Source organism: Panonychus citri, unplaced genomic scaffold (assembly GCF_014898815.1).
Source record: "Panonychus citri isolate SS breed McGregor unplaced genomic scaffold, ASM1489881v1 Contig00140, whole genome shotgun sequence".
Classification (NCBI taxonomy): domain Eukaryota; kingdom Metazoa; phylum Arthropoda; class Arachnida; order Trombidiformes; family Tetranychidae; genus Panonychus; species Panonychus citri.
Genome location: NW_026515545.1, coordinates 1 through 23,359, shown reverse-complemented (window position 1 = coordinate 23,359; position 23,359 = coordinate 1). Strand labels below are relative to the sequence as shown.

Here is a 23,359-nt window from a genome sequence, read left to right as displayed (position 1 = left end):
TGATAACGATGAGGGGGGGAAGTTCAACTGGGAATCTTAATTGTTATTCATTTCACCATGATGATGATCATGATGATCATGATGATAACTCAAGGGATATGCAATGAATAGGTAGATGATGAGATTAAAGAAAATTCCATTGAGAATTGAAGGAAATTCAGGTTGGGAAATTTTCACCATGAAAAAGTTTTTCTTTTCTTCATGAAACGATCAAAGAATAGCAAGAAAAAGGTTAAGATGAACAAGTTCCCAGAACTTTAATCTTAATCTTCATCATTTTTTTTTCTTCGTCTATTTATCATCTAAAGTGTTTTCCGTTAACAGAATAACATAAATGAAGTTTCATGATGATTTTTTTTTCTCTTTGTTCATTTGGTGAAATTCACACTCATTGAGCATCGAGATAATCAAATCTCCGATGGGTTAAGTGTCTTTATCCTCATCTTCATTGACTTGATCATTGTTCATATCATCATCGTTGATTTATCTCCTCACTGATTAGGATTAAATTAATTTTAATCATACATAATTTGGTGGAGATAAATAATCCATGGAAAAACAATCATCACCATGATGATAATGATGGTTAACATTAATGATGAAATGAGAAACATCATCTTCATTTACCTTATAATCATTACACTAATCAAGTTAATGATCCTTAAAGAGGAATCAACAATATAATAAAAGGTTGATTTGATTGTTATTTAATGTTTCTGATTAATCATTATTTAATGTAAATCAATTGATCCCTATTGCTATTTACTTTAATATAATTGATTTTTGTTATTAAAAACCTCGGATTTAAATCACCGGCATCTAAAGACTTAATCATCATCTTTAGTTAATCCAAATGAATTAATCTTTGTATCTTGATAATTATCGTAGGAATGAACCTTTCCTTTAATCATTAAGCTTGATGATTAAGGTTAATTTGAAGGTTAATAGTTACGACAATCAATCTAAACAAGTTGACAATCAGTACGAAGTCGTATGACTTATTAATAGTCTTGTTGATAAACTACAACACTGGAAAAAACTAATTACACAATTATCATGAAGAAACAATTAACCATTTGAAAAACAGTCCATTAATGTTTACAATTGTTGATTAATTGAAGTTTATCAGTTGATTGGTTTAATAATAATGTTTACTTGATTATGGAAAATTTTCAAGCCAAACACAACGAACCATCATAAAGCTGATTACAAATGAAAAGAAATCACAATTTGGACAATTGTTGTTATTGGAATGATTCAGTTTGGTATAATAAAAGGTAAACAGAAAATCAATGATTCCAATCATGTTGATAATGATGATGATGATCAAGTTAATGATAATAGGATCACCCAAGGATTTGTATTAAAAGATTTGATAGTGTATTAATCCTGTTAATGTAAGATAAATACATAGACGACATAGAGATTGATGAGGAAAGAAAAAACCAAAACTAGTTGTTTAACCAACGAGCAAATAATGATGATATTATTGTGAAAATAACGGTAAAAAAAGGTAAACAAGATGAAGATTGTTATGATTGTGACAATTGGAGTAGCAAATCTGTAAAGACAAAAGGAAGATAAGATTAGTATTTGTATGATTAAGACGAAGATATTTAAACCATATATTGATTGATTGCGATTAAAGAGAAACGATCAAGAGCAAATATACATTAGTGAGAGAGAGAGAGAGAGGGAAAGAGATACAATTAAGAGATAATTGTAAGTATAAATGGTGATGATCGATTGTTAATCAAGTTTTTCTTTGTATTTTAAAAGTTAATTGTTCTAAATTGACACTCTTGTTGAAATTAATTTAATATACAAATTTAACCTTAAAACGTTGATGTTAATTTAATTATTTCTTTTTCTCTTTATTAATCTTTCAAGTCCCTAATCAATTTGATGAGTTAATTTTCTTTACCTTTTCAGTTGATTGTCTTTAATACCTTTTTCTTGTTGCTTCTCAGACTCTTGCATCTCATTACCTTTCTAATTAATTGAAATTAACTAATTATATTAGGTCCTTTTCTTTAATTGAGTTGTGATAATTACTAGAAATTTAATTATAATGAAAGTATTTACCCTCTTGTCCTCTGTTTGTGGTTATTATGCAAGGTCAACATTTATTATCACCATTAGTTTAATCATCATTAACCTTTTAATCAATGGCGATGATATTTTCGTTAACGGGTTATCCTCATCACCATTAACCTCACCCGGAGCTGGTTCAAGTCATCAAGAATTGTTGTCATCATCATTACCATCACCATCACCAGTTTTGGATGAGACAATTGATTCAACCATATTAGAATCGTCAATTAACCGTCGCCACATTAGAGATGAAACAAGAATTGACTCTAATCTAAATCAAGCTTTATACAATCGCCAACAGATTAACCAAAGCAAGGTAATTATCACCATAGAATTTGAATGACCAGAAAATTAATTGTTCTCATTGTTTTCATTCCGATTCAATTGATTCTCGACAAAGACTGAAAACATTGGTAAAATTAAATTCTTAATGGAAGTTGGTAAATTAAAACAAATTGAACGAACTGGTTGGATTCTAAATAAGATACACTCACCTGAACGAATCGCTGGTCATATGTATCGAATGGCCATCATACCCTTACTCGTATTGTCCACCAGCAATACAACCAAAGTTGATCTTAATAAAGTAATTAAATTATCTCTGGTCCATGATATTGCCGAATGCATCGTTGGTGATTTTACTCCGTACGACGACATATCACCCGAAGAGAAACATCGACTGGAAGAGAATGCCGTCCAATACCTGAGTAAGTGAATGAAGAAAATCAGAACAATTAAAAAATCGATTTAATTGAGAAAAAGTTGAATTAAAAAAAAGCGCAACAATCAATCAATCCAACGGTTTAATCTTCACCTTGACTGAATGAAAAGCAAAACCCCGATTGTTTAATTACGAATCTTAATTTACTAATTTAATTTTCTTTTCTTCTTTCTCTTAACAATCAACTTGAACAATTTACTTTTTCTTGAGTCAATTATAATTGTTACCAGAATTTACCAATCACCTTGATAATGAATTGCTTAAGTTGGTTGATCTCTTTCAATAAGATTTAATCAAGTCGGTTAAATGTTGGAAGATGTTAATTGTGTTAATCAATCATTTCCATTACAAAAGAAAACGTTAAATTGTTAATATGTAACAACTGATAATTGAATTAGTTAATTGGTAGATAAACATTTCTGATTTACTGATCTTCAATTGTCCAGTTTCTTTTGATTATACAATTAATTTGATCTCAAAGTGATATTAATCTTGAGTAATTGTAGACAATTAGTCAAACAATTGATTGCTCTTTGATTAATAGTCATAGTCTTTAATCATTTAACTTTAATTACGGTCTTTTCACAATTAACTTATGATTGTTAGATGAGTTTTTCACTAAAATCAATTGTTGACAATTTCCTATTAATCTAAATCCAATCGATTGGAAAAGTTAACTATTGAAAAGTAATAACTTAAAACTTTATCTTGATTAAGAGACTTGATTAATTAATTTCATGTAACACTAGAGGTAATTAAGTTAATCCAGCTTCATGATTTACAATTGTTGAGATTTTGACAGATCTCAAGAAAGTTAAAGGATTGATAATTAAATTTTCTCAACATAATCAAAGAAACAATTAGATTAATCAAGCCTTTTACCAATTTGAAATGTTTCATCAAGTTAATTGTTCAACTGATTGAATTTAGGTGATGAGAGTATTAATTGTATCTATTAATTAGGTATTAATTGTTAATACTCAAGAAAATCGATAAAGAAAATCTATTAATACAATCTAGTAGATAGCGAAATAAATAAGTAGCTACAGTCTCAAGTTTTTAATCATTACCTTGATCCAACAATTAGCTAATCCGATTGATTGTAACCCTTTGATCAAATAAGATGGTTAATCATTTTAGATCAATGAGATTAACTTTCTCTCTCTCTCTCTCTCTCTCTTTACAGGTTCTTTATTACCATCAACGGTAACCGATAATTTCCTCTCATTATATTCAGAATATGAAGAGCAATTGAAGACAATTAACGAAAGAACTTGATCGATTTGATTTAGTTCAAGCCTTCGAATATGAGAAAATAGAAAGAACCGGAATTCTACCAGGACTGGGCGAATTTTTCGATTTCGAAAGGATATTATCTTATATTCGGAATCAAGAATTGAAAGAAATGATCGGACAAATACTTCACATGAGATCTGAATTCTTGGCAAATGCTTGCGTTCAAACATGTAATCAAGACGGAAGTCCACCAAAGGCGAACCCTTCCGGTTCTACCTCAACCTCATCCTCACTCTCTTCATCTTCATCTTCCTCCAAAAGAGCCCAAGAAGCCAATCAATAGCAAAGAAAACGGAAAACTACAAAAAGAGTGAAAATAGTGATCTTTAATTACTCCAACTAATTAACTTTAATTCTTGTATAATCATAATACCTTTTTTATCGTCCTAACGATATAAAATTATCCCACCACCACCGCGATTTCACCCACCCTGATCCCTTATTTTATCATCAATCTTTATAAACGATTAAATGATTTATTGTATTTTAATTAACTTTGATTATTTGTCATTACCAATTAACGTGAATGTTAATTGAATGTTGATTAATTGAGATCAATAATTTTCACTTAAATCCTTTGTTGATTTAAGTCTTGATCAACAATTGTTATCAGCGATAAGTTTAATTGCGATTAACTTGTTTAATAGTTTTCTTAATCAGCGATGATGGTTTAATCCCGTTTATAGCTGATTTAATTACTTATAAATGTTTGTATTAATTAATATTAATTTTCATTATTGATATTGAAAATCAATTGTGACCAATTTTGATTAGTAAATTATTTTTAAAGCCTCAAGCAAAACAATTTAATTGTCTCTTTTTTGGTGAAAAACAAAATTGATCATTAATTTGATTGTTGTTTCAATTTCTCATTCAATTTAAAGGGAGTGCAGAGTTAATTGTACCATATCAATCACGGTGATTGGACTAATTATAGAAACATAAGAAAATTAACTCTAATTATTGTAATCATTTTACGCTTATTTTCATTTAGTTTGTTACGTGTTTAACTTTCCTAAATCATTTAAGAACTACAAATACGGGATTAGTTAATTTGATAGCGAATGAAATTAATATAATCGGTAACGAGAAGAAAAAACTAAATTGTAATTTCTATTCAGTCATTGATCTTTCATTTGGAACCGAATGAGATTCAATCAACATGGAGAAAGTTTCAATTGTTTGTGCCAAAGTTTCAATAATAATCATGTTATTAACCATGGGTAAGTTTTCACTTTGATTGTTTTAATTGAGAGGAATAAAGTTAATTGTCATCTTAAAAGATCATCAAGTTCCATCAATTTCTATGAAAGTGATGATCAGCTAATCAATTGGAATGAAATTTTCTTTTTCTTTTTCGATTCCTTTTCCATTAACAGTTTCGTGTGAATATTGTGAAAATATTCTGTGTAAAAATAACAACGACGATTATTGTGTCCACGCCTGTAGTGAATATGGTTGCGATTATGAGGCTGCGAAGTGCATTGAACATGCGAAATTCAGTTTCAAGTTTTCGTTCATCGATCGAGCGGGTTTCTGTATGTGTCGACCAACAATCGCCTCTGGATCGTATATTTTACAAAGTATGTTGAGGGGATACAATTGATTGGAAATTCAAATTAATCAACAATTAACAACAATCATTTTTTTTTTCTCGTCTACTGTTACCAAGTTAACAGGAAAATATCAACAAATTATCTTTGTACAATTTAAATCATCATGTCCCTTTTATTGCGAGATATAAGGAAACTCTCAACAATTAAAAGGGTTCAATAAATCATCAATTCTACATGATGTCATTTATTTTGTTGGTTAATTAATGAGTCGAATAAATTGTTAATCCATTCGAATTTTTCATTCATTTTTATCAATTCCATTTTCTGATTCAAGTTGTTGATTCGGTTAAAGACAAAAGATGCTAGTGATTTTCTTTCATTTTTGAATCTTCATCATCATCGAGTTAATTATCATCACCTTCTCAAGTTAATTGTCTTTTTAAAATCATCGATTTTCATTATTGTGAATTGATCCAATTGAATTTTATCCATTTATCATCATCATCATCTTTTCTGTTCCCACTGTAACTGGTGAAAAAATATTCCTCTGGTTAAAGTAGAAGGAGAAACAATTAGATAAACATGACATCGATTTGGGAAATGAGTGATGAAGATTTTGTGAAAGTAAAATCGATTCGTGATTCATTTGACAAGGAATATCAGGAAAATTGTGATTTGTACGAAAAAGATGATTACACCAGAGTGATGGAGAATGATTATCTTGTCTGGAGATATTTAGATGAGAAGGATGGAAAAGCAGATGAAGCAATTAAGATGTTGGTTCGATCAATGAGATGGAGAAAACAAGTTGGTGTCAATTCGATCAAAGAGACTGATTTTCCAAAGGAATTCTTTCGAATTGGTGCCAATCATATGTACGTTAAAGATAAAAAAGGTATGATCACCTATTATTCTCGACTTTGTGTTCCACCGGTGCCCAAAGAGTTTATGCCTCTCATGACACGTCTTTGTATCTTTGGTTTGAGATGATTGATCGGATCGCACTTTCAACACGAATGAAGTTCGGTTTGATTTATGATTGTCGTAATCCGGCCGTGACTGCCATGGATATGTCTTCATTAAGAGAAACCATGTCATTCATCCAGGGTAATTATCCATCGTCCGTTGGTTATGTGGCCTATTATGAGATGCCAGTGGTTCTCAAGGCTGTTTACCGAATGGTTAGAACCTTTACTCCTCCCAAGATTCGAGAATTGGTCATTTTTGTCAATCGAAACAATATCGATGATCTTATTGGGTTAGAAAATGTTCCCGAATATATGAATGGAACTTGTGATGTCCCTTATTTCGCGGATATGGACCAATGTCCATCCTTGGAGGAAGTAGCTGCCAGAGAAGGAATTGATCAGGAGGCGGTTAACGAATTTTACCATGTTTATGCTGAATATTTGGACGAATACCAAAGGAAACGCGATGAAAGAGAAAGGCTGAAGCAGATGAACTCGCTGATCCACAATCGGCATCAACCTATTTATAAGAACGGAAAGAATTTCAAATCAGCTGTTGCTCTAATCCATTTGGTATCAATTAACAAACACTCTTAAAGATTTATAAGCCATTAATCTCTTGTTCTTCTTATACATCATTACACAAACAGAAAATCAATTTTTTCCTTTTACTTGTTTCTTTCTTTTTCTATCTCTCTTTCGACTAATTAACTAGTCAGTAGAAAAGTACTTAAGCTAAACATGTTGAAAATTAACCAAAATTAACAATTAATAAAAAAAGACAAAAATAAACATTAAATCAAATTGAATCAAATGAAATTTGTCTGAAAATTTGCAACATAAACAAAACCAAAATCAAATGAGATACTTACAGTTTACAGCGGACCGGCAAAATTGTTGGTTCTTCACTAGCATTTCTTAAATAATTCTTAATAGCTAATTACTTGAACAATCAAATAAACAAATCAAATAATAATAAACTAATTAATTAATTAAAGAAATTGGTTAAACTTTTACTCTTTCGTTATTTAAGCTCATTGACTTTTCCAAGAAAATTTAAAATTTGAAATTTTACTTCTATAAACTAACTCACCCTATTGTCGAATATTGGAACTGAATTTTGCAGAGCCAAATTTAAATTAAATTTTTTTTTCTCAATCAAATTGTCGCAATTAAAATTTGGAATTAATTATTTGTTTTATTTATTCAATTTATTCAAAATTAATTAAAGAATTTGATTTTGGTTTTCTTTTCTCTTTAATCTCTAAGCAAGGTAACTTTTAGATGGTTGTTTTTCTAAATTTTTCTCTTCTTGAATTTGAATTATCATTTCGCTCATTTAATTTAACAATTAACTTTACTGGTGAAATTAACAATTCCATTGGTAAAACAATCAATTTAAAACAAAACAATTTTCTCTCTTTATCAATCTTTGTTTTCATTATAAATAATATTAATTTATTCTGGGAAATTCCCACAATTAATATAATTAATTTAAAATCTTTTTCTTATATTATTATGATTACGTTGTTAGTAAATTATACTTTCAACTAATCATCAAGTTAAACAGTTGTAAGAGAAATGAGATTGTTAATGAAGATGATTAAAGTGAAAGACAAAACAAAAATCAAATCATTATAATCAAAATGATTAACAACAGATTAAGAGAAAAGGTTAAAATTACATCATCGATATTAAATCAACAAGTAACAATTAAAGAAAAAAAGTAAATTTAATGTTAATTGTAAATCAGTTGGTTGGTAACAAGAAACGAGGTAATAATTTGCTATCAAGTGATTCAGATAATATAATCCAATAAATCGAGCAATTAAATGAACGATTAACTTTAATTATCTTAAATCAATTTATGTATTCATAAAGAAATAGTTTGAGACAATCAAAGTGTTACAATCAATCACCAATTAGAAAGATGAAATTAATATTCAACTAACAATCAATTTCTAATGTTAATCATCCTAATAAACTATTAACAGATAATTTGTTATAATCATTTTCCGAAAGTGACCTTTACTTTGATGTGGTCAATCAAAGTTATCATCAAGTCCACAGTTTAATTTGATGATTAAATAAAGAATCAAAAAAGTTTTTCTAATTTAAAAAGTTGAACAGTTCGCGACAATAACAGTTATATCCTATTCACCTGATATAATAACGGAATTAACTGAAATTGGAAAAGTAATTGTAAACAATTAAATCTAGGAGGAATCTATTGAATCTCGTTACTTTGATTTATACATTGATGAGAAAAATAATAATAGTGAAGGATGAAGATGATAAATCCTTAAGGTAAGATTATGATGATGAAGATGTAGATGAAGATGAAGATGATGATGTTTACTAATCTATGTGTAAATAACATTGCCATTGATTGTTTACCTAACAAAGGTCACGATTCAAGTCTAAGCCACTTGGGTCAATATAAAGATGAGGATGAAAAATTGAATAAAGATTAAGATGAAGTTAAGGTGTAAGATGATTGGAAGATAAGTAGAGATGAAGATGATGAAAATGTAAATTAAAGATGAAAAGGAAAAGAGAGAAAAATTTTCGTTTCAAAAATTCTCTACCTAAGGTTACCTGTAAGAGAGATTAACTCTGAACCTCTAATTATAATTATCAATGAATTAAAGAGAGAGAGAGAACAAGGAAGATACAAATGACTCTCTCTCTCTCTCTCTCTCTCTCTTCTCTCTCACTTTATCTTCCATCATCATCCTCATCTTCACCAATAGTTAATCAAGTTCATGTTCAGATGAGGCCACCGTTAGGATTTTAACTTCATCTTCAACTAATTTCTTAATCAAATTGCTCCTTTAATTCATCAACATGTATTTCTCATCATTCGTTTAATTTTTTTTCTTTATTTTTATCATTACGATGTTGATAATTATCTCAATTTCCATTTAATATCATTAGTTTAACTTTTTTTTTCTGATTGAATTATTGCTCAGAATTTTTATTTCTTTACTTCAGAATCTAATTCAATGTCTCAAGGGTAAAATCTGAATGATGGAAAATCTTAAATCATCAGAAATTATTTACTAATCTAATTAACATGGGAAAATATCAATAATTTGACAAAAGTTTCTGTCAAACTTAATTGTTACTCTTGAACACAAGCTAATTAACTCAACAATCGTTGATTACTATTGACAAAGGTATTTTAACAGTAATTAATTTAATTGTATAAAAATAATTTTCCTCTTATTATTAAATTGATTGTTTAAAAATCATTAACTTATTTCAACTATTAAGTTAAAATAAATTAAGGTTCAATTTGCTAATTACCTTTAATCCTGATTAACTGATTAAGATTTCATTAAATTAACATAATCTCATTAAACTAATCAGTTAATTATTATAGATAAAATTAAAGAAAAAAACTTCCAATTAATACAGAATAAGTTGAAAAAAAGATGATCAATTAAATTGTTTAAAATTAACTAATCTTGTGGTAATAATTAAATCAACATTGATTGTTAGATATAAAACTTAAATTGCTAATCAGCGTTAATATAACAATTAAACTGGACCCAGGGTAAAAGTAATAAAGTTATCAATTGATTATCTTGAATGCTAATCAACTAATTTATATACACAATTAAGCAAATCAAACAATGAGACTGATTTGAAAATGCTCTTGAAAACTTAACCAAATTTAAAATAAAGTTAATCAAGTAAACACAAACACAATTAGAGTAACAAATTACCCAATTTACCTGAATGGAAAGCAAAGTAAAAGAAAAACAATAAAGTAAAAGGTGAATGAAAATCAAATTAAATGAAATTAAATTACAATAACGATGATCAGAACCATAATAATAATAACGACTAATCAGAAATCAAAGTTTATTATTAAGTAAAACGCAATTTAATGAAAATGCTTGAGGTCAGTTCGGGTGTTGACATTACCTAATGGTTCCTTCATCAGAAATCATCATTCTCATCTTCGTCTTTTTTTCTTAACTTTAATTTCTCAGAGCTTTTCATCTTCATCTTCATCATCCTCTCTCTTTCTATCTTAATGATCATCTTTCAAACTGAAATTAATTATATCTCAAAAAGCAGCATAAGATTTGTTACCATTTGAAAAGGGCAAATATAATAAGTATTATAAGGTAACATATAAAACGGGATCAAATGATTGATTTTACCTTAGAACGGCCTGGTTCTAAGACGTCCTAAGAAAAAGTTATGACTTTAAGGCAAGTCAGTGTTTTTTTCTTCTCTTCTTAATTTTCTCTTCAATATCTTCTTAAGATTCTGTTCATCATCATTATCATCATCAACGGCATCAACATCATCATCTCTCTCTCTCTCTCTCTCTGATAACCATTACATGTCCCAGGCTGCATCAATCGGATTACGAGAAACTAAATATCTCTCTCTCTCTCTCTCTCTCTCTCTCTCTCTCTCTCTTGATAGTTAATGAGAGAGAAAGAGAGATAAAATTGATTCACATAAATAATATTATTTGCAATCATAATCATCGTTAATAGTTAGTTGGTTGATTAGTTGATTATATGCATTGATTGTTGCGAACATGCAACAAGTTTGAGTTTTTCAATTTTTTTTCTCTCAAATGTTTGAAAAAACTTTTCCTTGGTAATTTGTTGTTGACCGTTGACAATTTTTCTGATTACAATTTTGATCTGTAACTTTGATTATCAAGTCCAATAGTTTCAATAATTATGCTAATTGTTGGTTGATTGTGTGTGTATGTGTGTGTAAATTTGTCTATCAACTGTCATGTTAATTTGCTCTTGCTCATTGTAATCGTCGCTGATTGTTGGTCGATCATTAATTGTGTTACTTTACTTTGTTATGGTAAAAGAAAAGTAAAAATTTTCCTCTCATTGTAACAATTTATAAATTCACTTTGATTAGATTAAATAAAAGTTAAATATAATTTGTTCTGATTTAACCTTCCAACTATTCAAATTGTTATTAGTTAACTTTACAGCCACTTTACTATTGATTGGTCAAACTAAATTAACTCTTTATACATCAATCTCATCAGAATCAACATAAGGTTAATTGTTAATCAAGAAATGCAATTAAATCCTATTGAGATTTGATTAATAACACAATGCAATTAAATTGCAATAACCTTAATCATTGGAAAGTTTAAAAAAAGGTTCAGTTTAAAAAAAAATGATAAAAAAAATCAGAAAAGGTTAACCAACAATTAACATTTTAATATAATAATCAGGTATATATATTATGTATTAGCAAACAATTAAGGTGTAACTATTAAATAACAGCAACAAAAATCAATAATAATAATAAATTGAAACCCAATCAAGTGATTGTAATTACAGAAATGATTAAGATTAATCAGAAACAATCAGAGGTATTGAAAGAAATGAACTTTTTTCGTTGAGCCAAAATTTAACTTGATTGAAACAAAAGCTTTTCATCAATTTAATCATAACCTTGGCAATTTAATTGAAATCAAATCAACAACAATAACAACATGAAGGTATTAAAGCAAATTAACAATTACAATCAAGAAAAAAAGTTAAATACTTTCACCACCTAAAGTATTGAGCCAATTTCTAGGATATAACAATATGACAAAGGTAATTTGAAGATTGACTTTTTTCCTTGTGGTTTTATCATCATCATCATCATTGGATTATGATGAATGTGATGATGATGGAGAGGATGATGATGATGATGATGATGATGATGATGATAAAGAAGATATTAACAAAGGCCTTTGTAAGAAAAGGTTACAATCAAAACGCAATCGTAACACAATGGAAACCATAATAAGAGAGAAACTTTTCTATGGAAAGACTTTTCCTTTTCTCCATGACCAATGGTCAGTACTGTTTATTATCATCAAAATTTACAGTAAATTGTAAATCGTTTTATCTTCATCTTCATCCTAATCATCATCATCATCTTAATCATTATCATTTGTTAACAATGATTGTAAGATGCACTCAACACAATTGCATATCCATGAATATTGGTAAAGCTTAAATTGCCTACACATTGAAATTCAATTGCAATTCAATTGTAATTGTAAAAGTTATTTCTTTGTCTTTTTTTACTTAACTGCTTATTGTTTGATAATTTAACATAAACTAAACAACAATCAACTAAATATTAACAAACCAATGTAAATAAGGTGTAAGAGTCACTGACTTTTCATCCTCATCTTCAGGTAAATGTTATTATACCTTTAATGTTTAATCATCATCATCAAGGGTTAGAGGTAATCAGAAAATCAGCAAGATAATCATGATTAAGAAAATGAATTATAATCTAACAATAGATTAACCAAGAAAATGGAAAAATATGAAAACAATTACTTGTTAGAGTAAAATCAGTTTAATTGTTGGTCCAATTGATCGTAAATTGATTCTATTTAAATTCACAATTGCAATGTAATCATTCATGCTGTTTAAATGAAACTTGATTGTAATAATAAAAATACAAATTAAGATTCTGTCTATAATTGTTAGTTATAACCGTTGTTGTTAATTGTGATTGTTAATCATAATATTGATAATACATGTAATATTTAAATTGAATAGATTTACCTGAATAACTGTCAACTACCTGTGAATGTTTTTCATCATCATCATCATCTTATGTTTACATTAACTATTAGCTAACAATTGAATAAACTTTATGATTACAATGTAATTATACAAATCTTATTGCATTTCTTTCATTGTTGTTTAACATTAATTGCAATTGATTTATTGATAATTAAAGTGCAAAATCATAATCAACTCTCAAGTTTCTTCCTCTTTGTTAATTGATGATCAAATATTCACAATAAATTGTAATGTCTTTTCATTGATTAATATCACCAACTGATCATCATTCATTGTCCTCATCTTCATCTTCATCTTAACCAATAATGATGATAGATTTTCATTAACTTATTGGAACTTATTGATTTGATTCTCGTAGATTCTTTGTAATTGTTGATACCAATTGTAAATTAGATTTGATTTTACAAATTATCAACCATTAATGATGATGATTAGGATGATGTAAGTGTAAGGGGTTTATTATATTTATGATATTTTTTTTCTGCACGCAAAAAGTTTGATGATTTTTTGTTTTCTTCTTAATTTTTTGGTAAGGAAATTGAAAAATAGAAGATTAATGTTTCAGAATCACCTGAGGCCATTTATATATGTTCATGATGATGATAATGAGACTGAGAGGAAGATGATGTTTGTGTGTGTGTTTTTTTTTTCGTGTAATTTCAAATTAAATGGAAAGAGATTAGATTTGATTGTTTGTTTGAATTTGATGAGAGAAATGATGTTAATGGTGATTAAAAGATTCACAAGAAATCAAATCAATTATCATCTAATTTACTACGTTGAGTTTAATCAATGTTAATGATGAAGATGATGAAGATGATGGGGGTGATATTGATCAACCTGTTGGATGAAAAAGAGTAAAGATGATTAAGGATCAAGTGGATGAAGATGATTAGAATGATAGAGAAAGAGAGAGAGAGAGAAACAAAATGGAATAATAATAATTTGAATAGAGAAGAAAAAATTCTGATGAAGATGAAATTTCTTTTGTGTTGTCGTTGTTCCTGTTTGTTGATGAAGATGATGAAAAGTTTTTCTTTTTTTTCTCTCTCTCTCACCTTCATTGAAGAAAAAAAAATGTATTAGACAACCCGAGACCAGAACCAGGGGGTTGGGAAGATAAAAAGATGATGAAAGTGAATATAAGAAAAAAGAAGCTCAGGTTGGGAAAGAACCAGAAAATTAAAGGGACTCAGGTTTTCACCTCAGGCAAAAGAAGAAGAAGATAAATAGACAGGTAAATAGAAAGAGAAGAAGAAATTTTGGTAGAGAGAATAAGAGAGAAAGAGAGAAACAAAGAGGGAAGGAGAAAGTTCCAAGACAAAGAAGACGAAGAAGAAGAAGAAGAAGAAGAAGATGATGATGATGATGAAGATGAAGAAGGTTCTTCAGGTCTTTCTTTTTCTCTTCTTTACCTGTTGAAGAAAAAAAAAGAGACAGAGTAACAACGATAAGATGAGAATAAGAAATGCGAATGAGTGATGATGATGATAGAAAAAAAAGAGAGAGAAAAAGAAAGTACCTTAGAGGTTGGATCTTTGGTCGAAGAGAGAGAGAAAAAAAGAAAGAGAAGATGTTCATGCGCTTTCTTAATAAGAAAATCTCTTAAGAAAATGAAAGATGATAAACGAAAGAGAAAGAAAGAGAAAAAGATAGAAATGATTTTCATGTTTCGCTCCTTTTAGGAGGCGTCGTTTTAAAATGGACTCAACGTTGGAATAGTAAATAACTCAACCCGCCTTGAGAGTCTCTACTAAGGCGTTTATGTTTTTCTTCATTATCTTAAGAGAAAAAGATTTTCCTTCAAACGTAAGGAGGATGCAGTTTATCATCATCGTAGGTAAGAAGAGAGAGAGAGAGAAGACAGAGACCGAAGAGAGTAAAACAAAAATCTCTTTCTACCTTTTCCTTCATTATTTCCTTCTTTCTACTTTCTTTTTCTCTTCTCTGTCTACATTTCTCTCTTTCTCTCTCAGGTTCATTTTTTGTCATCCTCTCTCTCTCTCTCTCTTCTCTCTCTTCTCTCTCTCTCTCTCTCTCTCTCCTTTCTCTCTTCTCTCTCAGTGAGAATCTCGGAAAAGGAAAAACCTGTTTCACTTGTGTGTGATTCAAATGAAAATGAAAATATCCGAGTCATCATCGCCATCATCTCCATCACCATCACCATCAACAACAATATTTACAGTGAATATAAAGGAGGAACCATTGGACTCCTCTATGCCTCCACTTGCTTCACCCGCCACAGTGGTAAATGTTGCCACCCAATACAAATTCAGCATCGAAAACTCGTGAGCTTGAACCTTCACCACCGACTACGGTCATTTCTCTGGCACCCGCTCAACCTTACCCAGGAACACAACTAACCTTTGCTGCTCCAGCTTATGATCTTGAACCAAATACGGCTTACACTGTCCAGGTAATAATCTAAATCTCTACCATTTCATTTTAATCCATTCTTCATCTTAAATCTTCACCTTTCATCTCAAAATCAGTTGATAATCTCTCTCTCTCTCTCTCTCACCCACTCTCTCAATCGCTATAAAGTACTTGTAGATCTCAGGTAGATGATAATTGTTTAGGTTGAGAGAAGAAAAGAAAAGAACAAAAAAAAACTCTATGTAATCTATTCACCTGCTTTCATCTTTTTCTTTGTCTTCTCTTATTCCTTTTTCTTTTTCTTTTTCTTCTTACCTTTAATTCTTTTTCTTATTCTATTCTATTCTTTTTCCTTTTTCTTCTTCTTCTTCTTTATCATCATCATCATCATCATCATATGAGATTAATTTCTCTTCTTCTTCTTTCCTTTTTTTCTTCTTCTTCTCCTCGTGTATTGATTTTGATTCCAAATTCAATTGAATATCAATCATCTTCTTCTCCAACCCATTGGATCCTAAAGACTCTCTGTTAATCTTTGCACTTTAATCGCGAGAGAAAAAAAAATCTCACTGATTATCTTTTCTTTCTTGCGGTGATTTAATTGATTTCTTGAGGTAAATCATCGGTTAATCAAAAAGGTTAATTTGATTAATTGTTAAATTGCAGAGCAAGGTATTGGCTAGTGATGGTTAGATTGTGGTTCTTAGGTGTAAATATCAAATGCACAATTTAAATTGTAAATTGGTTGTTATTCACTGATGATGGTGATGATGGTCAACTATTAATATTAATTAGCCAAAATTAAAATTCTTAATCTTGATAAAGTTTATATGTCTTGTTGTAAATCAAATGTTAATTGTTCATTTAATTTTCTATTCTTGTTTCCATGAATTCAACTGATTTAATTGTAAATCATCTGTTCATCAAAAATTTTGTGTGTTTTTGTTTTTCCTTTGTGGTGATTATTAAATAACAATTAATTTATATATATACAAACAATTTAAATCATGACACAAACTGGATCAACAATTACATTGGATTTTAACCAATTTAAATCGTTGGATTATTGTGATAAATCATTGATTTTATCAACTACTTGCTGCTGATGAATTTACTGATTGTAACAACAACAACAACAACACCAACACCAACAATGTAAATGAAATCAACAACAACAACAACAACATCAACAATGATGATGATGATGATAATCAACAAACCACAACAACAACACTAAAACCGATGATTCCTGTCCAATGTTCATCATCATCATCATCATTAACATCATCATGTTCACCACCAACACTTACAACTTTATCAACACTATTATCAACCTGTGATGCTTCATCTTCATCTTCAACCCAATGCCAACCAACACCATCAACACAACCCCAACCCCAACCACCTTCACCTTCATACCACTCACTTGAACCACCTCAGGTCAATTCAGATGTAGCATCTCATGCCACAGTGGCCCAAGGAGCAACAGGTCGCCCAAGTAACAATGGCACCGTTTACCTGACAACTGATTATATAACTTATAGTGACTATTACACTGCTACTGGTGTAACTGGATCAGGATCAGTAACAAATCATGATCAGGTAATTGTTGGTTAACATGACGTATTTTAATTACTATTATCTGGACCCCTTTTCTTTTTAAATTAACTCGAAAACTTCTTTGTTTTATTTTTCTCTTCAATCATAATAGTGAGAGAGAAGGATGAAAATCATCTCTACACACACATACATACACATACATACACACTTAACCACTAACTATAATCATCTTCCATTGATCTTAATCTTAATTAACTTTTTTCCTCTTCTCCATTCAATTCCTACACAAAAAAAGTTTTCATGCTGAACTATAAAACACTTAATCATGATTGGCTCTTTACCTTTGTGTATATATCCACTATCAGAACATATTATCATGGTTATAATGTTGATTAGGTGCGCAGTTATATTAAATTGGTAACAATTAACTTTACACACTGAATAGTTTTGTTCACTTTTGCAGAAAGAAAACTTTTCCTATGTTAGTTTTGTAGCTCTTGTAGTTTACGCAAAATTTGCTATATCATATTGCAAACAGCTCATTCATCCTTATATTCATCCTCATCATCCCCTCATCATCCTCATTATCATCTTTGCATTAGAATGCAATTTGCTATCTCCACCCATCTCTTTGCATTCTTTTTTTTTTTCATTCTCTTATTGTTAGAACTTTTTTCTCCTTTGTTTACATTTCGCTTTTTATATTGTTTGCTAATTGTTTTTCTCCTTTTTACCCACCACACTCACCTTTTCTCTTGCTCGTCTTCCTCTCTCTCTCTCTTTCTCTTATACTCTTTCTCTGCCCTCCCACCCACTTGTGAACTGTCACTTTCTTTTTGTCTTAGGCCATTTTACCTGTTTCCATACAGTAGACCATTCAACAACAATAACCGTTACCTCACCTAATCTAACGTCACCAGTCTCTGGAACCGGAGAGTCCAATTCAAACTCATCGACACCATCGACTGTAGGAGGAAGCAAAACTTCCGGCGGAAAACGATCATGGAATGAGTATAACCGAAATTCTGAAGTAGATAAAGTGCAAATACCAAAATATTCTCGAAGTCGGTTATAAATATTATCTAGAGTCACCAATATCGACAAGCCAAAGAAGAAGATGATAGGATCACTTATATCAATAAAGGTCAATTATGGGATCACATTAGAATATATTCTGATCCTGCTACCCTTAAAAAGTGCCACAGTTAAGTCTCTGGTGTTATTGGTGTTCAGGGAGGAGAAATTACATGAAGATGAGATTAAATCATGGCAATTTTGGCATAGTCGTCAACACTCAGTTAAACAGCGAATCCTTGATGCAGATACTAAGAACTCGTCCGGTATCATTGGGCCGATTGAGGAGGTGACACATAACTCAATTGCTTTTTATTGGAATCCTCTAGAAGGACCTGCTAAGATCAACGTTGCTGTGCAATGTTTGAGCACTGATTTCAGCAATCAGAAGGGGGTCAAGGGATTACCTTTACACCTTCAGATTGACACTTTTGATGATTTCCGCGAGGGAAGTCCACCAATTCATCGGGGCTACTGTCAAATTAAAGTCTTCTGTGATAAAGGCGCAGAAAGAAAAACTCGAGATGAAGAGAGAAGAGCTGCCAAACGTAAACTCACCGCCACTGGAAGTAAGTCCATTCTCTTAATTACTATTCCAATGATTCAACAAATGTTTGCAAACTTTTCATTCTGGTTTGATTAATGAGTATTTTTTATTTCGAAAAAAAAATTTCTTGAATTACACTTGTCGATAGTCCCAATAATGAGTGTAAAAATTTTCTGAAATATTCAGATAGTAACTAATTAGTGTTTCGAGATAAATGAATGATTCTTGTTGAAAAAAAAAAAGATTGATAATGAAAAAGTTTTGTTGCAGTTATTGAACTTTGTTAATTCCAAATCGTTGGGGTGATGTGATCTACACGTCATTACGTTTATTTATTAATTGAGAAGAGTAAAAATGATGCGAAAAATGTTAGTAGTGACCTGAGAGAAGGTCAAGGGTCAACGACATCATCACTTTTTGGAGGAGGCTGCTTAGCACCGACTCTCCAATCATTACGATGAATAATATCAGTTGACCATCTATCTCCTTCAATCTGAGCTTGATTGGCTTTCCATGGCTCATCTGGTTCATTCATCTTCTTCCAATCAGATGACCTTCAACCTGACCTCGACCAGATTCATTGTTTACACTTGACCGGTCCTAAGGTCTACTCGTGTTTGTTGTTGATCTGTCGGCTGATGATTTGGATGTTGTTCTTGTTGAGATTGAGTTTCTACCTTTGAAGATGCTGATACATCATCAACATCAATAATCTCTGGATGTTGAGGTCGCTTTTGTATTTATTTTCATTAGTTACTGATGACCTTTCACCATCATTATTGAGTGACACACTTGCTCCAATCCTTGTCGAATCTCTTGTGTTCCCTATTGTTGAGCCTTTGCTTTTTATCCTTCCAATGTCACCTTTATTTTCTGTATTACTTTCTTGACCACTAAATGGACCTGTTAATCCGGGAAATCTTGCATCTAATCTTGCATTGTTAAGCATGGGGTCGAAACCACCACCCAAAGCAGAGACCAAAGTTGAGAGGGTCAGATTCAAATTTAGGAAACATGTCCACCTCGTGAACTTCATAAGGTCGATCGACTTCGTACTTTGTCACTGGCTTCAATTGTTTCGATTGTTGTTGATTTTTCTGGACATTCGCTCCACCAGAATTATCTCCACCTTCTGAAATTCCAGTGGCAGTTTCTCGCTGTTTAATCGCACTCATTGGTTCGATCTTTGCAGGCTCTTTATCTTCTCTATCCTCTTTCTGATCTTCTTCTCTTCATCTTCATGCTCTTCCTCTTCTTCCTCCGAATGAGGTTCTTTCTTTCTATATAAATATCAGCATTACCAATCGGAGGTTCGACAAGATACTCAGCACCAAGAATATCTTTAGCATTCAAATATTCCGTTTCCTTGCCTTCGTAACTGCCATAGGAATCGCCGTAACCTCCCCATGAGTCCCATCCTTTACTCTTCTTCTTCTTCTTGGGCTTCTTGAAAACAACTTCCATTTCAGGCCATTCGCCCCACTCCTTTTCTTCCTTTTCACAGCATTTCTTTTTCGGCTTTTTACACTTTTTCTTCTTGGGTTTACACTTTTTCGCCTTTTTACATTTCTTTTTCTTGCAGCACTTTTTCTTCTTCTTCTTTTTCTTCGATTTTACCTTCTTGTACTTCTTTTCATACTTTTTACCTTTTTTGTACTTTGTCGAAACGCTGTACTCTCGTTTCTGGGGTTTATCGGCTCTTGAATTGATCTGAACTCGCGACATGGGTAAAACCATTAATCCCTCTTTTTCCGCTTCTTTCATTTTACGAAATTTACTGAATCCATCCATTGATGATGATGGACCATTCCAATAGTTTTCATCATGTTTTGTCAACCCTGTGGCACTTTCATGGTTATTATTATTATTACCATGAGCCTGAGGTACTGGTATGTTGGGCCCGAAGGCTTGGGTGGTTAATTGTTACATGATGTTGTTGAATAGGTCCAGTTTGATGTTGTTGATCCTGATGTTGTGAATGATGATGAATTTGATGTTTAACAATGACTTCAGGCCCGCTGGATGTTATCTCGTCATCTTCTTCTGATTCTTCTGATTCACTAGCTTCCTCATCATAACCTTGTCTCATGGAGGGTTCATCGTATTGAATTGATGGTGATCCTTCATTAGAACCATCACCAGAAGATTGACTATTACCCCAGGAAGTATCATCTGAATCACTCGTAGATTGAGCTTGAGGTTAAGGAGGTTGAATTGGCTGATGTTGAGGACCGGTTGTGCTTGATAACCGGAAGATTGATACTTTGATGGATGCTTATTGTTATTATGATTATTTGGGCTATTGTTGTTACCGTTAGAATATGAATGATGAGGTCCATGTGACTGTGAATTAGAGGTGGAATTGGTCCTTCATTACCTTCAGATGAACCTGAATTACCATGATCTATATTCATCCATTCATGTACAACAGGTCCACCCACTGGATTACCAGAATTACCATTTTCATGATGATCTCTTCTCATATCCTTACGAGCTACTCGACGATAATCCTCTTTATTGGAAGAACTTGAATCCTCATGAGACTGTCTTACCTGTGGACCATTGTACTTGAAACCTGTTGATCTACCTGATGCTGGTTGGTAACTGTATTCATGTCTTAGAATTTGAGATTTCCCCGAAGAAGAAGAAGAAGAAGAAGAAGGAGATGGTGAAGATGTGGGATAAGAATGAGATGATGGTCCACCATGTTGATATGAAGGCCTATGAGAAGAGTAAATAAGATTGAAGAGAAAGAAAAGAGAAGAAAAAACGTAAATGGAAGAGAAACGAATTTAGTGGAAGAAAAGAAAGGAAAACAAAAGAGAAAAGGAGAAGAGCTTTTAGATCATTAGTTGTTAGTGAAGAAAGAAACAGAATCCAATCTAAGGTTGAATGTTCATTTCAAAAGATTCAGAGTTTTGAGCTTTGTAAGTCGTTTGTTGATTTGTTTTGCTGTAATTTTTTCCTTTAATGACTAAATAAATGACATGAATGTTTCGCTGGTTCTGTTTACCTGAGAGTTTGGAGTTCACACCACAGTCGAAAAGACAAGCAATACTTTTTTTACCTTCTCCTCGCTTTTTTTCACGCTCTCTACTTAATTCTATCTATTTTTCTCTCTTTTAATGGCAGCGAAAAAAAAACAAGAAGAAGGTAAAATATCAACAATATTCCAACAGTAATCATCATGTATAAGAGAAGAAGAGAAATTCAAAGTAATTTGAGTAGAAATTGAGGATAAAAATGAAGGAAAATTGTTGGTATCAACTATCTTTTCATCTTTTACAACTTTTTCTCTTTCGCAATCTATTTTTGTGTCTTTTTTTTCGATTCTCTTAAATTGTGATTAAATCAATTGTTGGAAGAAGATTAAATTGTGATTATCATGTTGCTTTTCTGTTATAATGTTCAATCATTGGAGCTGATAATTTATCTCTTGTTCGTTTGTATTATTGGTTTTGGGATAGAAAATTGTGTTTTCTTTTTCATGGTTTTGTTTGTTTACTTTTCGCTTTCTCGTTTCTCACCTGTTGTAAATTGAGCTGCTTGGACGATGCACTGGACCTGATTTACCATCTTCATCATAATCGTCATTGATTCTATTGAAGACGAAGATGATGAAGGACGATTACCATAACCTGGATTGGAATCATGTTTAACCCATGGACCAATATCTTGACGATTATGTTGAAATGAACTTTCTGAATGAAGGTCATCCAATTGATAGGTTATTGAAAAGTTTGCCGAAGATGATGAATTGTTGATAAATCCGTAGGAAGGCTGAATGAAGCTGATGATGCGGATTCAGCTGATGTTAAAGATGATGATGGCAATAATGAATCAGTTAATGATGGCGGTGAAGTTGATGATGATGATGATGATGATGATGAAGAGGAAGATGGTAATGATGATAGAAATTGGCAACTCATGAGGTGAATCAGTTTCATTGAAATCAACAATGTAAAAGTCACTCGGTGAAAAGGTTGATGTTGATGTGCCATTGGATGAAATTGGATCACCATCCAATAGTGAATTACCTGCAATCAGTGAATCATCTGATGCATGAATTAACAATGTCCATTGAAGCTCACTCAGTATCAATAATATCACAAGCCCAATGGCTGATGGAAGCTTAATCATGCTTTCGTTTTCCCCTGGTTTTCACTTAATCTTATACATTGAATATCCACTGGTGATTCAATTTTGGACTTGTCTCAACACTGAACAATATTAACTGTTGATGTTTGATTATCAAAAACTTTCAATAACTGTTAACTTATCAATTGACACTTGATAACTAATCCGATAATCTCATTTTACCCTTACATTTATAAGCCAATTTTCACCCATTTCTCTCTCTCACCTCTCAATCACTCACTTTTCCAATAATCATTAGTCAAAATGCTGATCATCCTTTGATTTTTCCAACCTGTTAATTGATTTTCTTTATTAGGTTTAATATTTTCTCAATAATCCATAAACGGTTGATTTAGTTACAATTGACTAATATGATTAACCAAATTGTTAACTGTTGATTTGAACTTTCTTGATGATCTTGATATCGGTTGACA

At 31.1% G+C, this 23,359-nt stretch overlaps 1 protein-coding gene and 3 pseudogenes across 1 annotated transcript; 3 read left to right on the top strand and 1 right to left on the bottom strand.

Moving 5' to 3' along the window:
* The first annotated feature begins 1,766 nt into the window (after positions 1-1,766).
* On the top strand, positions 1,767-4,394 carry LOC128394562 (5'-deoxynucleotidase HDDC2-like; annotated as a pseudogene).
* Positions 4,395-5,990: 1,596 nt separating this feature from the next.
* Positions 5,991-7,434, top strand: LOC128394722 (uncharacterized; annotated as a pseudogene).
* Positions 7,435-15,260: 7,826 nt separating this feature from the next.
* LOC128394773 (protein grainyhead-like) lies at positions 15,261-18,946 on the top strand. The gene is given in 8 exon segments (XM_053355140.1): positions 15,261-15,492; positions 15,494-15,647; positions 17,048-17,209; positions 18,013-18,028; positions 18,031-18,220; positions 18,222-18,278; positions 18,280-18,315; positions 18,317-18,946. Coding segments are annotated over 8 exon segments (1,332 nt in total). The 5' UTR covers positions 15,261-15,343; the 3' UTR covers positions 18,885-18,946.
* A 48-nt stretch (positions 18,947-18,994) lies between these two features.
* On the bottom strand, positions 18,995-22,928 carry LOC128394547 (myb-like protein AA; annotated as a pseudogene).
* Between the last annotated feature and the right edge of the window lie 431 nt (positions 22,929-23,359).